Raw genomic sequence first — 16,873 nt, forward strand, 5'->3', positions numbered from 1 at the left:
GGATGAGATCTAACCGGTAGCCAGTTTCTTGTAAATCTTGTCCAATGTGTTTTGGCTAAGAATTTAAAACAAACCAAATCTAATTGTGGCCACACAAATGCCACAAGGGCTAAATTGTCCCACATCATTGAATAGTGCAGTGAGAGACGAAGTGGCAGTATAGCATGGTATGGCTAACCTGGCCTCAAATCAGCCAATGGTATACATATCTGTCATTTGCCTTGCAGTGTGCTAGAGTGCAGAGGAGGCTTCATTAGAAACTGCTATCACTGTCTTTTTATCATTGGTAAAATACCATTCTTGAAATAAAAAATATCTGCTTGACGTAGCAGCAACAACCCTTTCATGAAAACTGTAGAACTCTCTGATTGCTGCACAATACACCAATTAGCCTCAGGGGGAAATTGACTAACTTTTGGTGCAATACAGCCCATCAACCAAAGTTCCTGTGCTGCTTTGAGTGAAAGAGAGAGAGGTTTTGTCCCGGAATATACACTTCAAGTACAAAAGCCATGATTTAATACTTTTCCAACATTGTATATGTGCTGTACAGTGCAGCATACATGCAAAGTAGAATATTTTTAGGTAGTTTGAAAACTAGCTACAATGGTGTGCCTGCCTCGAGTAGACTATTATTTTTGCCACCAATCAATGTCTAACAATGTTATCAAAAAGGGATTTGCATCCCAAACCATGGGTTGTTGCATTAGAAAAAGAATTCACGTTGGAAAGTAAATCCCAACACAATATTTTGCACTGGCCTTCTGTCGCTTTTTTTGATGCAAACCTGTCACAAAATGTTAGCAAATCTGAGTTCTCGGGCTCTAATTGAGTTCTGGGATGAAGCCCCAGTAAATGTCTGCTCAAACTGAGCTCTTCTGGTTGCTAATGCTTAGACTGGGAAAGAGGAAAAGCACAGTTTGCTGTAGTGGGAAATTAAGTTGAAACTGATTTTATGTAATGTGAGAATGAAAGACTTTACTTTCACTCACCACATTTTAAAATACTCTCAAAGATAAAGTTATAAATATTATGCGTCGCATTTACAATAAAATGATGCAACGTGATGCTGGAAGCCAGCTTGATGTGCGATGTCATTCTGAAAGTGCAGGGATGTGATATACTTACAGAAATATGATGCATCCATGGACTTTCCTCTGCACTGGCACACAAACTGCTGTCTAGCACCATTGCAGGCACTTTTGCACCATGGTGCAAGTGTGCTTCCATTGCTTAGATTATCATTTATGTGCAGGAAGGGACACCTTCCTGCATATAAACAATCATTAATGGCATTTTCCTCTTCCTAAGTGTGCTGCAGACTGAGACACACATAGAAAGAGGAAAACAAAGGAAAAAGAATGTTATCTCTCCCCTTTGTACCACTTTAATGAGCCCCTGAAGAGGAGTGGGACTCTGAAGCATTTCCAGACTTGTAGATCTGAGAATGTATCAGATTCTGTCAAGTTTGATGGTTGTTGCATGGAAACACCCACAGCAACACCCATGGAAAACCCCTTTCACGCAGAGTTATGCATGAAAGGGGGCCATAGTTGCAAGACCATGAAAAGCCAAGCATGGCTTTGTAAATATGTGCTGGTAAAATGTGCCACCGGAGAATCAAAGAAACTGATGGCCCTATGTCCTAAGGCTAGAGCTAACAACAATGTGAATTGGGGGCCAGGTACTACATTTCTTGTAATTTTACTTCAAGTGCCCACTACTGTTTGTCAAAGATGGATGCTAGTGGTTGCCAAGCCAATTTTGGGTACACCTGGGTGCTTCACCATTATGCACAGCTTGTTTGAGCCCTCAAGTTTTCCGTATATTTTGTGGTATATGTCTTTTAGGATGCCCATAACACGCAAATGCTCATTTGCTCTGGATATGTAGGTATTTACATGTGCAAAAGCTGATGCATTTATTTGCATTTTTTTGTGTCACAATCTGCATGAAATGAAATATATTAATCATGTGTTTTAAGAGTTTGGGGCTTATTTGCAAGTCCCTTGTGCTGCTGGTGCGTCACTTTTTATGTGGGAAGAATTGAGGCACTGGCGGTGCAGGGGGTTTGTAAATAAGCCCCTTTGTTTCTAGTTCAAATATTTGTGTATTCATTTGAGTATATGGTGCTTAGTACTAAGCAGAATAGATGTAGAGTTCCACATGACTGAACAATGCTATTTGTATAAAACTTCCCATTCAACCAATTTAAATGCTTTATCCATGTCGAGCATAATAGCAACGGCAGGGGTGTTCTGATTGGAGAAACAATCAATCGCTTCCACCAAAAAGTTGGTGTTATGTGGGATATTCCTCTCAGGAAGAAAGCTATTTTAGTCCTTGTGGATAATTAGCTAGGCAGCTAACATCATAAATAAGTGGAGCTCTCTGCCAATACTTTTTCTGTGCATAAGTGACTGTCTCCGATACTGATTGAACGCACCAGCGAAAATAAATGGGGAGTAAATTGGAGGAGGGGAAGGAAGGTGAGGCAGTTACTTATACACAACAAAGGCAGAAGGTCTTTTGGTCCTGACTAACTGCGCGCCCAGGGAGGTGGCAATAAGCTTCTCACTGGGCGGGGGCTATACGTGGGGTTGTCACAGAAGTGGCCTATGTTGTCACAGGTGCAGCTTCTGATCCCGTCCACGGTACAACTAGTGCGGCTAGTCCAGCATAATGAAGCAAATTGCACAGGATTCCCAATTTAAAGTACGTGTCTCCACCAAAACAGCTTGCAATTTGAAGCATGGTTGTCACAACTCACATGATAATGTACGTGACAAGGAGTCAGGACTGGGCCCTACAAAAACCTCAATACATGCTGCTCTGCTGTTCAACCAATGCACTCCGCTACCTGTCACAAGCAGGAGAAGGAGGTGGCATCAGTAATCGGCTCATTGGCACAAGCGCAACTATAGGATCCATGGAAGCAAGCGGAAAGCTTCTCTCCGCTATAAGTAAGCCGCAGCAGGGTTCCGATCTTGTGGATGGCAGCTGCACAGGGATGCCAGGGGGGAAGTACTTACTGATAGTTCTTTAATAACTAAGTGTCGTCAAACATACCCATTGTTCTCACTGGCGGGGCCTAAGGAGTTTTTAAAGGTGATTGGAGTTGCAAAAAGCTCAGTAAAAAAGAATCAAGTCAGGTGCAATTCACTGCCTACCACACAAGATTGCAGGACCAATGCATGGCACGAAACGAGCAGACTGGCCCCTCCTACAGTCTCACTGATTGAGTTGTCTTTAAGGCTGGCAGTAGATCAACAGAGAACCCCTAGCACGCCAATATCTCATTCTTCTGAATTAGGGCATCCCTTATCCCCTGCAAAAGTGAAAGAGACAGATGAAAGGTGCATCCCCACCCACAGAAGCTCTTCTCCGTCAGATATTCAGAGAACTTAAAACAATCAAAATCTCACAGGATGAGGAGCATCTTAGGACAGAAGCATTGTTAATCCTCATCAATAATAATGTGCAGCAGCTCAATACACTCATTACTGAGGTCGAGCAGCGTGTTTCGAATCTGGAGGATGAGGTTCCCTGGTAGATACCTCAGTTGCCAAGGTTCAAGCCAAACTCACTGACTTATAGATCAAAATTGGCGATGCCAAAAACAGACCACTCCGCTCAAACCCAAGGTTCACGGGGATACCAGAGGGGTGGGAGAATGGACAGACAACTGCTAAATTAATCACAGACCTCATTCCTAAATATGTCTGCCTGGAAGTTGCAGCTCAAAAACAGGATCTCACTATTATGCAAATCCATCAAGTCCCTGCAGCTCAGCCTCCTAACACTAAATTCCCAAGGACGATATTGGATAACTTTGGAGATGATCGAATAAAGGAGCATATCCTCTCTATGGCAATCAAATCAAAACGTTATCAGACTCCACGGGATTTCTCCTTAAAATCTTTTCTGATATGTTAGCCCTTCCAGTTCGATATTAATTCAGAGGACTGATCAATGGCTTTCAAAATGCCGGCACACCAGCAGGCATTGTACAAAGCTAAAAGTTCTTTTCAACGGACAGTCAGATATATTCCATACTGTGGAACAAGCAAGAGACTTTTTGTATTCAATTCAACAGCTGGGCGGGAGTCGGGGGAGGGTAGAAAGATGGGCGGATGGGAGGCCGCGATTTAATATCCCACTCATTCTCATGGGCTAACGCTACCATATTAACAAAAGCCTTTTCGGAACATGCGTTAACCACTTTTGAAGTCGCTTTGTCAGCACTATCAACTAAGAGAGGTGGATGGAGCTTTAATAAAGTGCTACTCAGAGATGAGCGCTGGCTCACAAAGAGGAGGGGCAGCTTAGAGGAATTTTTAAGCCTTAACATCGATATTGCCTCCGTTTTCTTGGCATGGGAATCTTTAAAAGTGTTTTTTAGAGGCCAGGCTATTTCCTTTCAGGTCGCACAAAAACAGGAAGAAAAAACCCTATGTTCTAAGCTACAAGACAGATTGGAAACTGCAATTGCAGTACATCCACGTACCCACAACAAAAACAGACAGGCAATTAACCCTAGCTTAAACCAGCTTTCAATCCTTTTTTACATCTTAAGAAATAGTAAACCATCAATCTCATCTTCAGAAACAATATGAAGAGAGTGAATTCATAGGTAAATACTTAGCCTGGTTATCTAAATATAGTGCCAAAGCTAACATTATTGAGTCTATTTGGGACCCACAGACAGATGTAATTGACACACAGCCTTCTGAAGTAGCCCAGAAGTTTCGAGACCATTACACCAGACTTTACTCTGAATCACATAACCCCTCCACAGAGGTTATCAAATCGTTGTTAAGCAACATAAAGCTTCCCACGGTACTAAGCGCAGCCATAACTACCCCCATAGGTTTAGCAGAAATATTGCGAGCAATAGCGACATCGCCCAACTCTAAATCTACCGGCAAGAATGCCATACCAGCAGAAGTATATAGAGCCTTTTCTTTGCAGTTACCCCTACTTCTTGTTTCTCTTTTTAATGAGATCATAAAGAGGGGTCCTATTCCCAGCACCTGTACTGAATCTGTAATCATTCGTTTTTTTTTTTTAAAGATGAACCTATATTTGACCCTGGTTCCTGCCATCCTATAAGCCTCCTAAACAGTGTTTATAAACTCTTTACAAAGATAATGACACAGTTAATTCCTGAGAGACATTTTGTCACACAAAGCCTACAGTTTCAAAGTGGCCTCTTCCTAAAAAATGTAATAACACAATAAATCCATCAGAATTTTCAAAATGAAAAGCTTTTTGTGGGTACAAATTGAGATCCTTTTCCTGCATTCTTGGTGTGACATTTTTCAAGTTTATCCTTTTACATTATTGCATGATTGAGCTCAGCTAAAAAACAGAACAAGGCCCTCATAAGTGACAGACTTACCAGGAAAGGCCTGTCTTAGCAACCTTTATTGCAACAAAAATGTATTAAAATATATCATAATTTCCATAGGTTTTAGAAGTGTGATATCGATAGATAGAAGGATATGATGCTTTTTCAAGATTCCACTTTGCAACTTCAGGGATGTCAAGCAATTTGATAATCATATACTGGGATTGATATGTAAGACTACCTTATCGGATTTCTAGAGCAGATAAATGTGCTATGGTTGTAGTTTCTACAGAAATCTTCTTCTGAGTTTTCATTATATTTTAATAAATTGATTTTAGATGTGTAACCCGAAGTCCGTGGCCAAACATTCACTTAATGACAGAGAATGCCTTACTATGTAGATGCACGTTCCTGAAAATCTAACCTATCAGAGAGAGCTTGTCTGTAGTTTACAAAATTCAGTGATAGCTCTGACAATCCCCAAGTCCTTTCAATCTTCTGCTGCTGCCACATTTGAGGGTTGATCTGTGCATAGGTTCCAGCACTTCAGGATTCCTAAAAGAATCTATGGTCCTCATTTTGACCTCGGCGGTCTTTTTTCAAGACCGCCAAGGTACCGCCGTGCAGAAGACCGCCAGTGCAGGCGGTTTTCCGCGCAGCGGATTATGACTGCTGGCAGCCCTCCGTCCTTTTTCGGACGGAGAGCCGCCATACTGGCGGTCGGAAGGGAAGTGGAGGCTGCTCCACCTCCACCGCCCTGTCATCAGAACACCGCCCACCGAATTACGTTCCATGATTCGGCATGGCGGTATTCTGGTGACGGGGTGCTGGCGGCGGAGCAGCCCCCATGGATCCTGTTCCCTCCTGGAGGATCAACGGACAAGGTAAGTTGATCATCCGTTAGGGGAGGGGAGTGGGTGGGTGTTGTTTGTTGTGTGCGTGCATGGGGGTGTGCGTGTGAGTATGTAGAGGAGGTGTGTGAGTGCGTGTATGCATGCAGGGGGTGTTGTGTGTATGGGAAATGTGTGCGTATATGTCCGTGTGCATGTGTACGTGTATGTGTGCGGGTATGTGTTGTTGTAGTGTATGTGTGAGTGTAGGGGTGTGTGTATGTGCATGTTGGGGGTGGGGGTGGGGAGGGGATTCCTGCCACCTTTGAGGGCTGGCAGGGGGGTGGGGGGTGGGTTGGAGACCCCTATCAGTGCCAGGGAAGGAATTTCCTGGCACTGATAGTGCCTACTGCCATGGATTTTGTGGCGGTTGCAAACCACCCGAAATCCATGGCGGTATGCAAGATCGTGATACCGCCGGCGGTCTGGTGACGGCCGCCGGGCTGGAGACTGAAGTCTCCAGCCCAGCGGTCGGAGTGGAGAAGTGGCGGATGACACCACCATGGTCATAATTCCATTTTTTTTTTGCCGGCCTGTTGGTGTTTTACCGCCACTTCTCTCCCGTCCACCAGGGTCATAATGAGGGCCTACGTCTTTAACCAGAGGTGCCAAAGTTTAAATGTTTCTGTGCTAAAAAAGATAGCTGAGATCTTGATCACTTCATTTTTGTAGTGGAAAATATTTTCACCCATGTTCTAGGATACCCCGCAAGCAAAGATTGGATCCAACAAGTGTGCATGGAAGCTGGAAAAATCATTCTTTAAACCAAGATATTTGTGTGCCTTTTCTGCCCTTTATATTCTTATATTGCTTGGTTGATTTTCAAAGCTGAATTGATCCATGGGGTCGAAGGGCATGGACTGATCTACATAGCAGTCACACTGTGGTGAGGTGACCCTCTTGAGGTTTCATGTCTCTTGAAATGTTTGACAACCTTACTAGGGGCAGAGCACATATTATACACACATTTTAATCCTTTCATATTTTAGAAAGGCCCACTTAACCCTCAGTTGTTTCTGGAGATGGGACAGGATCATCCTCTTCTCTAAGTCTTGTGCTGACTGTACTAACTTTGACTGGTGAAGATATGACCTGCTAAATATCTACTTTAGCATATCTGTCTGTAGATTCATCTCTCTGTGCTGCAGGCACTCTCACTGACTGTGACCTTATATCTCTTGATACCATAGATAGATCGACAGTGGGAGTAGGCTGGTCACCTTCCTGCACAAAACAAACCTATGAGACGTTTTCCTCTTTCCATGTCTGCAGCAGAATGCAGCACACATGGAAAGAGGAAAAAATGTGGAGAAATACAAATATTTCTCCTTGTTATCCCTCACCTTGGGAGGCGTAAGGTTTTGGCGCATCCCCAGGTTTACATGGTTTTGTAAATCTGGGGAATCATCAAAATCCATGGGTGTTACGTAGGACCACCCACCACAACGCCCATGGAACACCTCCTGCGCACATACTAAGGCAACACAGCGGTTTGCGCTGCCTTGTCTCACTTCACATTTATGAACCCATTCAAAGTCACACAAAGTGGCTTTGCATGGCCTCTTAGATATGATTTTGTAGTATGCACCGCCAGAGCATCACAAAAAGTGATGCTCTGGTGGCACAAGGGGCTCATAAATATTCCCCTAAATTCCAAGTTCAATGAAAAAAATACCCCAGGTCCGTAACTGACATTAGAAGCCACTTTGGTCTTCACTAGACAGTCACATAGTCACGTATTTTTGCTTCAACATTTAATGCAGAAGGAGAAGTTGTTATCACAGCTATATAATCTGTAAAAAACCACCAGCGCCCCTGTGACCTCTATCATGCCACCACAGTGGCCAGAGTGAGTACATATCAATGTTTATGCCCACACAATGTCAGTACTTCTGATATTTTTGGAGCTGGATACATATTCTTGATGTCATTTACTAATTTTTGTTTTATGCAAAAAAGGTTAGAAAATGATATTTCACTCATACTACTCGGAATACACTTTTCTCTGATTGGGACTATATAAAAGAAATCCAATCTGTACATTAATGGAATTTCCTTGGAATCTCCTGTCATGGGATGATCCGTACGATGATCCGTCTAGCTGCTTTGAGGTCCACATGGCAGATGCTGTTTTCTTCCCAAGAAACTACAATAGACTGGACTCTCCAATGTTTCTGCCCATTCTCTGCATGCATGTTAACCTGCTTTTCACCTAGCAAAGCAGAAAGGTAGTGAATAAAGTCTTTAGTGATGCTGACTTTCAAAATAAGCATGGCATGTGAACTCAGAAGTTCCAAACCAAATTCTGTTTAGATCAGGAAATAGGACACTGCAAGAAAAGTGGACTGGCTTGAAGAAATATTAGTATTAGTCTTTCACAGACTTGAAAATGCTCTAGACCATATAAGGGTTTCCCTTTAGAAAGGTTAACATATTCTCACAATCTTGGCAGCAGTGTTGGAAAAGGAAGAACACATGAGTCCCAGAGCAAGAGGAGCTGCTCTGGCTTGTACTGGTGTCCTCCATGAACCGTGCAGTTGCGTTCCAGAGATGAGAAGCCAGCTTCGTGATTAAGCAACAAAACAGTGGAGATACGTTGCTTTCTGTTGGTACCTTTGGTGAAGGGTCAAAGAGCGAAAAAACAGCCATCGCAGCAATGTTCAAACCATTCTCTCGTCTCTTCCTGTTTCTCTTGTTCCCATCTATTAATTCAAATCCCTCTCTCTCACATTCTCGCTTTCTCGGTCTTGTCTTTCTCTTCCCCTCACTTTTTCCCTGCTGTGCCGGCTGCCGTAATCTCCAAGGGATGAACACAAAGGCAGCTTTTGCTGACACTCGAAAACTGGCATACAGAGACTGCTGTCCATTGGGAAAATGTCTGATGAATAAATGGCCAATAAGAAAGTACTAGACATCTTCAAATGCAATAAATCAAGAAGGTGTCATTATTGTGAATAAACTATTGGAGTTGTCATTTCTTTTGCACATATACTTGGGAACGAGTGATTGACAAAGAGAAACCCCGTCTTACATTTTCATGTAAGGACCACTGGGTGAATGTATTCCTATCCACCATGGAAATTAGTTATTATAGCTATACAGTCGAAGAGGGCAAAAGCAGTCAGAACGATTTGCAGGGACAGTTATATGAAGCGTATAGACTGCTAAACGGCCTCTTCTACACGTCCATTCAGAATGAGTGAGATATTGGCATGCGTTTTCTTTTACTGGTTAAAGTTTTACTGCAGATTTGTTCGCAAAACAGCATGTCTGTGGATTTCCCTGAAGGCCCCTTTATTGCAAACTCGCGTAAGCCCAAAGAAAGCCTAGTAAAAGCTGTTCAGCCTCAACTCTATACTGGACAGAATAGCTTATCCAGCTATGCTGCCCAGAAGACTTGATGATTTTGCATCCTGCAGTGACCACCAAAGATATCTCTCATCAGCTCATCTATTTGGAGCTTCATCTTGTCACTCAACTACAATGAATACATGCTTGAGACATCTACCGTTGTGAAGGAATGAGCTACAATAAATCTATGTGCAATCCTTTTCCACTAAACACCTGCAGACTAAACAATGTTCTCCCTTTTCCATAATTTCCAAGAGATGTGCCATAGTTACCATTGGCTTCTTTGTTAACTGGTACCTGGGGTAGGCGGCTATTTGTCACACACTTGGATTCATTGCCTACACAGGGATGGTGGCCTGCTGGGGTCACCAGACCACCATGTATGTGGTTGCTTTTAAATAATGCAATCTTTTTAGAAATATAGCCTGTCTTCCTTAAAGGAAAACAGAATACCGTTAAAAATAAAAAATTTAAAGATTCATTTTTATTTTTTAAGACTAGGCAGTGGGACCACTGCCTGCTCTTAAAAGATATTTCTTCAACCATTCTCAAAGGGACCCCTTCCCATTTGCAAATGGCTTACCACCAACTATGAATTGGCAGTAAAGTGTGAATGTTTTGCAATCCCATTTCAATTGCAAAACATTCATACATACCTATACTAAATGGTGTTTAAAAGGGGTGCCCCAAAAACGCCCCTTTAAAATACTGATTCACAAAATCAAAGATTTGCCAATAGGTTACTGAATTGCAATATGGGCTTTGTACATCAGAAGGCCTTTTTGCATTCACAAATTTCCCAGTTCTGTGAATAGGGACATTTGCAAGCACACAAATGTTTTGTGCATCAAGCCATAAATGTCTGGTGCTTTAACAGTAAACTAGTGCACCAAGACATAAGCAATGAGAACATCCTTCATACAAGGAAACACTCTCTATCCATTCCAAATGTGTTTGAAACTAGGGTTGCTAGTTCTTTTAATGCAAATACTCATGCTTTCATTTTGACTTACTAGTAAGCCTAAATATTCCTTTATCTAGGAAATTACACAGGTACCGCACCCAATGTGATATGAATTATAAATGTTATTTCTGTTTTTATGCGTGACACCATTATATAGTTGTGATTTTTATTTAGCACTGAAATAGGAGGCTGCTTCAGAACACAAGAAAAAACATGCCATCAGTACTCTAATTTGCCAAGCCACCCATTTTTAACAATTTCATGCAATTAGTTGAAAAGTTTTAAATAGAAATGAAAACAACTTAAAACACGTAGGCCCATATTTATACTTTTTTTAGCGCCGCATTTGCGCTGCTTTTTGACGCAAAAGTGGCGCAAACTTACAAAATACAATTGTATTTTGTAGGTTTGCGCCACTTTTGTGTCAAAAAATTACGTAAATGCAGCTCTAAAAAAGTATAAATATGGGCCATAGCTTTTTAAAGCAGGCCCTTTAGTTCTTTATGTGTGTTTCTTAAGTTAATTGCACACATAGCCATGGGAATAAGAATGTCTGCTCTCCTATGTGCTTGGGTATGTTTATGTAGAGGCGTAAAATCTGTTAGCATCTCTCAAACTGGATTGTCGCTAATGGTACTGGATAAATGTGCATCATAAACATTCACCGACCCCTGAAATAGGATTGCAAATGGATACTGTTCAGAATTGGGAAGAGGCGTGTTTTGGGCAACCATTTCAAATTGCAAATCGGCTTGAGATGTAGCTATGTTTTGCAACCATAATCAAGTCACAAAACACTGAAAAATTACTTCTCCCGAGTCAGGGTGTCAACCCATTTACAAGAGGGAAAAGAGTCCTTTGAATAAAAACAAAAAAATGCTGAATAATAGGCAGACGCCCAGGGTACCAAATCTCAAACAAACAAGCATATTGTAACTCTGTTTCCTTTAATGGAAATGGGCTGCATTTTTTTAAGTTTACTTTATTTATAGGCCACCAAAGACTTGGTGGTCTGTTGACTCTAGCAAGCCACCATCCCTGTGATGGTCACCAATCAGAGTGACTCTCAGTTTACGATCTGACTCATGAATTTATTGAGGTGGGAGAAGCTGTGATCTTCTCCTAGTTCATATTTTGTGAACTGACCTATTTGTACGTATTAGCCAAACTGTAGTAACACATTCTAATAAATAGGCACTAGATGGCGATGCTTGATAAGTTATACAGATAAAGTCTTTAGGCGCATGGATGGTTACCTGATGCTGTGACGTTTGTTGCTGCAATTTTAACCGCAGGAGCTTTTATAGGTTCTGAAAATAAAGCAAAGTTAATACATCGTTGATGAGAGTCGAAGTGCAAACAGCCTATAAATTACACTTTTTTATTTATCTTTTTTTAAACAAGGATTGCCAAACTTGTCATTTTAATTGTAACATTTTCACACGTTTTCATTTTTATAAAATAGGCACATACACAGTGGGACGAGTCTGTTTCCACGAACCCTGAAATATTTCTCATGAAAGAATTACAAATCCAGAGTGGAATACCTATCATTTTGCCAAAACTTTAAACATATGATAAAAGTTTAACTTGAAGCATTGTTAAAACGAACTTAAGGTCTGATTTGGTATTGATTTCCGTGCACACTTATGCAAAGCTAAGGGCCATATTTATACTTTTTGACGCACAACTGCGCCAACGCAGTTGTGCGTCAAAAATTTTAATGCCGGCTAACGCCATTCCAAAGCGCCATGCGGGCGCCTTATTTATGGAATGCTGTTAGCCAGCGCAGTTGACTGGTGTGCGTAAAAAAAAATGACCCACCCCAGGCAGCGCCGGCGTAGGGGAAAATGGAGCTTGGGCGTCAAAAAATGGGGCAAGTCATGTCTGAGGCAAAATATTGGCCTCAACCCGATTTGCGCAATTTGTTTTGACTCCCAACCCCCATTGAAATGACTCCTGTCTTAGCACAGACAGGAGTCATGCCCCCTTGCCCAATGGCCATGCCCAGGGGACTTAAGTCCCCTGGGCATGGTCATTGGGCATAGTGGCATGTAAGGGGGCACAAATAAGGCCCCCCTATGCCACAATTTTTTAAAAAAAAAATACTTACCTGAACTTACCTTAAGTTCCCTGGGATGAGTCCCTCTATCCTTGGGCGTCCTCCTGGGGTGGGCAAGGGTGGCAGGGGGTGTCCTTGGGGGCATGGGAGGGCACCTCTGGGCTCCTTCCGAGCCCACAGGTCCCTTAACACCTGCCCTGACTAGGCATTAAAAAATTACGCAAAAGCGGCTGGACGTCATTTTTTTTGACCCGCCCACTCCCGTGTGTCATTTTTGCACGGGAGTTTAAATAAGGCGCACATGCCTTGGAGTCATTTTTTAGATGGGAAAGCCTACCTGGCATATCATTAACGCAAGGTAGGTGTCCACGCTAAAAAATGACGCAAACTCCAAGATCTTTGGCGCTAGACGGGTCTAACGCCAAAGTATAAATATGGAGTTAGCTTTGTGTCGGATTTGCGTAAAAAAAAAAACGACGCAATTCCGGCACAAACAGAGTATAAATATGCCCCTTAGCGCTAATGCATCCACCCTTGAAATACGATGCAAGGGTGCCTGCATTGTGGTCCGAATAGTTTTGTGCGGGAAAGGATACGTTCCTTCATCAAAACATTTCTTATTGGTTTATTCCTCTTTATATGTGCTGCATTTAATTAATATGGGTTTGAGTCAAAATCTATGGGTTAATACAGGGGAACGCCCATTCTCCACATATGGGACACTTCCCTGACGGAAGGTAATGCAAGCCAGGGTTATGCGCTGTGTTTGTTACTTTATTTTTACTAAGCCAAGCAACACCACATAAATCAGACTTTGTTTGGTGTAAATCCGAAATGCATTTTGTGTCCAGCTGTGTCAAAAAACTGACTCAGCCCTGTTGGAAATGGCTCTCCCTCCAGGGTGAACCCCAACCTTTTTGCCTTTTTCCCTCCACTTTTTGTTGAATGTGTCTCTGTTAGCCTTAGGACTCTGTGCATTTTATCACTGCTAACCACTGTTAAAGTACTTGTGCTCCCTTTATGAAATATGGTTAATTTGGCATATACCCAATTGGTATTTTAATATACTTATTAGTCCTTAGCAAAGTGCAATACATGAGAGCAGGGCCTGTAAACTAAATGCTACTAGTAGACCTTAAGCACTGATTTTTAAAACCCCTTGCCATGCCATAACCTCCCCTTTTATTACACATCAGTCAGACCTAAGGTAACCTCAAAGGAGACCATAGGGCAGGGTGCCATTTATTAAAAGGCAGGACATGTACATCTAGGTTTTACCCATCCTGATAGTGAAAAGCCCACAAATTTGTTTTTCAGCACTGATGTCTACCCCTCTTAGAGGATAACATTTGGGATTCCTTACTACATTTAATAAGCTGTAATTCCTGATTAGGAGGAGGTGGATCTCTCATGTTTAGTATCTATGGAATTGTAATGCTAAATCGATTTTAATGGTAAAGTCAGATTTGTTGCTACAAATTTCAAAATTGCACTTTTAGAAAGTTGGCACTTCCCTTCTCTTAGTCCTGTGTGACTGCAGCCTGTCTCTGATCACTTGTCTGGAGTGGGTGACAGTCGGGCTTTGTGTATTTCATCTAGACAGCAACACATAATGGGAGCTTAGGTGTGACTTGATGGACCTTGATGGGCCATCATGGTAGGATGGGAGGAAGGAGCTGGCCCCAGCCTCATACCTACACCTGAATGGGGGTGTCCTGTCCCATGCAAAGAACCTCATGCTTCTTGTAATGTGTTTGAACCCAGGGCCGGAAGGAACTACCTCTGTGCACTTTAAAGACTCATTTGAAGTCTCCTCCACTTCAGAGACACGACTGGATATAGGAACTGGAACTCAGACCCTACCACTTCAGTACACTTTCGGACCTGTGGATAGCCTGTCAGGAAGGACAGCCATTACGCCGGACTGCTGCTCTGGACAAACTGCAGCCTAGCTGTGCTGACCTCCTGCCCTTCTTGTTGGGGTGAGAAGAACTGAACCTCCACTTCCATCTTGCACCCAAATCCCCACAGTGATTACAAGAGCTGATTCGCTGGCCTCCAGACCTCAGCCTCAGGAACAAAACAGGCTCCCCACAGCTCCTTGTCTCGTCTTCAATGAGTTCATGACCTCCAAGAGGTGCCGCTCAGATCCTGGGCCCTTGGAAGAGGTTTTTCAGCTCTTTAAGTCAAGGTTTTGGGCTCTTAGTGAATGTGAAGGGGTTCATTCACTCCGGAACTTAGTCACTAGTCCAAAAACCCAGCATGAGCAGCTAAGCGTTTGCCTCTTTGCACAGCATATATTGCTGCTCCCAACTTCTAGGCTCCAGTCCGTTCCAATCTTGTATTGTTTATTAAATCAAGTTCTATTTTTTGAACCAGGTGCAGTATCTTTTTGTTTGGTGTTTTCATTGTTTTCTGTTTGAAGTGTTGACCAAATACTTTACTTATTGCCTTAAGTTAAGCCTGACTGCTCTGTACTAAACTACCAGGGGGTGAGTACAGATTACTTTAGGGTGCGTTTGTGGCTCACCCTGACTAGGATTGTGGTTTCTGCTTGATCAGGGTGCATGCCTCTGTTAACCAGAAATCCAATTTCTAACAAGCCCTGACACAAAATGTTAGTAAATCTTGGACTAGATGTGAGACTGCGCCAAATTCCTTTGCATCACACAGTGCCAAACCTAAAATTGTGGAAATGTATTGAAAGGGTTTATAAAAGGTTGGAACAGAGCAAAGAAGTTCTAGGATTCAACTGAAAGCCATATCTGATTTGTATGCAATCCTAACCCTATAGATATCCTAAAGCTAATTAGCCAGGCACAAATAATGAGCAAGTGGAATAGAGGGTCAACCTAAAGTCCAGTTTTCTTTTTTTTTAAATAAACAATTCTATTGAGTTTTAGCACAAGAATGAAACACTCAGATAGTACATCATAGTACATAGCAGGTAGACTACAGTACAGGCTTATTAAATATTGTAGGACGAGTACCCAAAGAAGATACATGGATACAAAATGCAAAAAGGCAGAAGGCTCATTTCATCCACCCCAGCCATTTCCCTCATAGTTGTTCATGCTCGAAGGGCATTCCTGGGCTTCATATATGGGCCTCTCTTGTTGTGCACACCAGCTGCCACTGCAGCGGCATGGAGGGAGCAGGATTCTTCCATCGGGTTGCTATGTCATGCTTAGCCACCATAGTAGCCGTTCCCATGAACATCTGGTCTGCTCTTGAGCCCCCAGAGGCCTCCAGGATTCCAAGCTGCAGTATTAAAGGTAAGAGAGACACTTTCTAAACCAAGATATCTGTCAACTCCGTCACCATGGCAGTCCAGTATCTCTGAATCACTGGGCACAGCCAGACCATGTTATAAAAGTCAGCAGAGGGGTGTGCACAGCGAGGACAGGTAGAAACAGGGAGGAGGCCTGCACGATGCAGTCTGGTCAGTGTGAGATAGGCACATTAAATATAGTAGGTCTGGATCAGGTGCAACCTAGAGGAAATTATGATGACATATTCCCCCCACTACAGCCCTGGAGGACCTCCTTCAGGATCTCTCCAAGGTCCTGCTAACCTTTCCTGTGGGCTCACAGCGGTTCGTGTTGACTTCAATGTGGCACCTGCCCCAGATATAGATGACACAGGCCCCCTTTCTGTTTCTTGCCAGTCTGGTGCTCATCGTCTCTTGGATTGGTCCTCCACTCCTGGTCTTTGTGACGTATGGAGGATATGAATATCTCAACATTGTCAATACACTCATACCTTTGCAGCACACCAACCCCAGTCCTTCATAAACCTATCTTCATTCCAGCCCTAGGCTGCTGAGCAGTGTCTCCAATTTAGATTCTTCCACAGGGTGTCTCGGACCATGCTAATTTTCTTCTCCACCTTGACTCCCCCTGAGTGACCCACGTCCTGTGTGGTGTCTTAATGATTGTTATCTCCAGGATGAGTCCTACAAGCAAGCTCTTGGGGATGAACTGAAAACCTATTTCCAACTTAATGAGGGTTCAGTCTATTCTGCTAGCATCCTATGGGCAGTCAGTGAAGCTACTATCAGGGGAAATGCCAGGGGCTGAATCCACAAGATGGAGCAAGCTCGCTCCTAACACATCACTCAACTGGAGGACCGTATCTTCCGCTTAGAGGTAATTCTTGCTGCTGACCACAGGGAGGTGGACCCTGGCAACTGGACCTAGTACTTGAGGAAATCTGCCTCCTGTCACTTGAGGCTGTGAAACAATTGTGGTGCACCT

At 42.9% G+C, this 16,873-nt stretch overlaps 1 protein-coding gene across 43 annotated transcripts in view; it reads right to left on the reverse strand.

Annotated features, from left to right (window-relative positions):
* TRDN (triadin) overlaps positions 1 to 16,873 on the reverse strand; it is a 1,868,677-nt gene that overhangs the window by 836,391 nt on the left and 1,015,413 nt on the right. For all 43 annotated transcript variants that reach the window (XM_069234794.1, XM_069234791.1, XM_069234779.1 and 40 more), the window contains one exon: positions 11,812 to 11,865. In XM_069234794.1, coding sequence (XP_069090895.1) covers positions 11,812 to 11,865 — 54 coding nt within the window. The remainder of the gene's footprint in view (positions 1 to 11,811; positions 11,866 to 16,873) is intronic.

Source organism: Pleurodeles waltl, chromosome 5, assembly GCF_031143425.1.
Source record: "Pleurodeles waltl isolate 20211129_DDA chromosome 5, aPleWal1.hap1.20221129, whole genome shotgun sequence".
NCBI classification, from domain to species: domain Eukaryota; kingdom Metazoa; phylum Chordata; class Amphibia; order Caudata; family Salamandridae; genus Pleurodeles; species Pleurodeles waltl.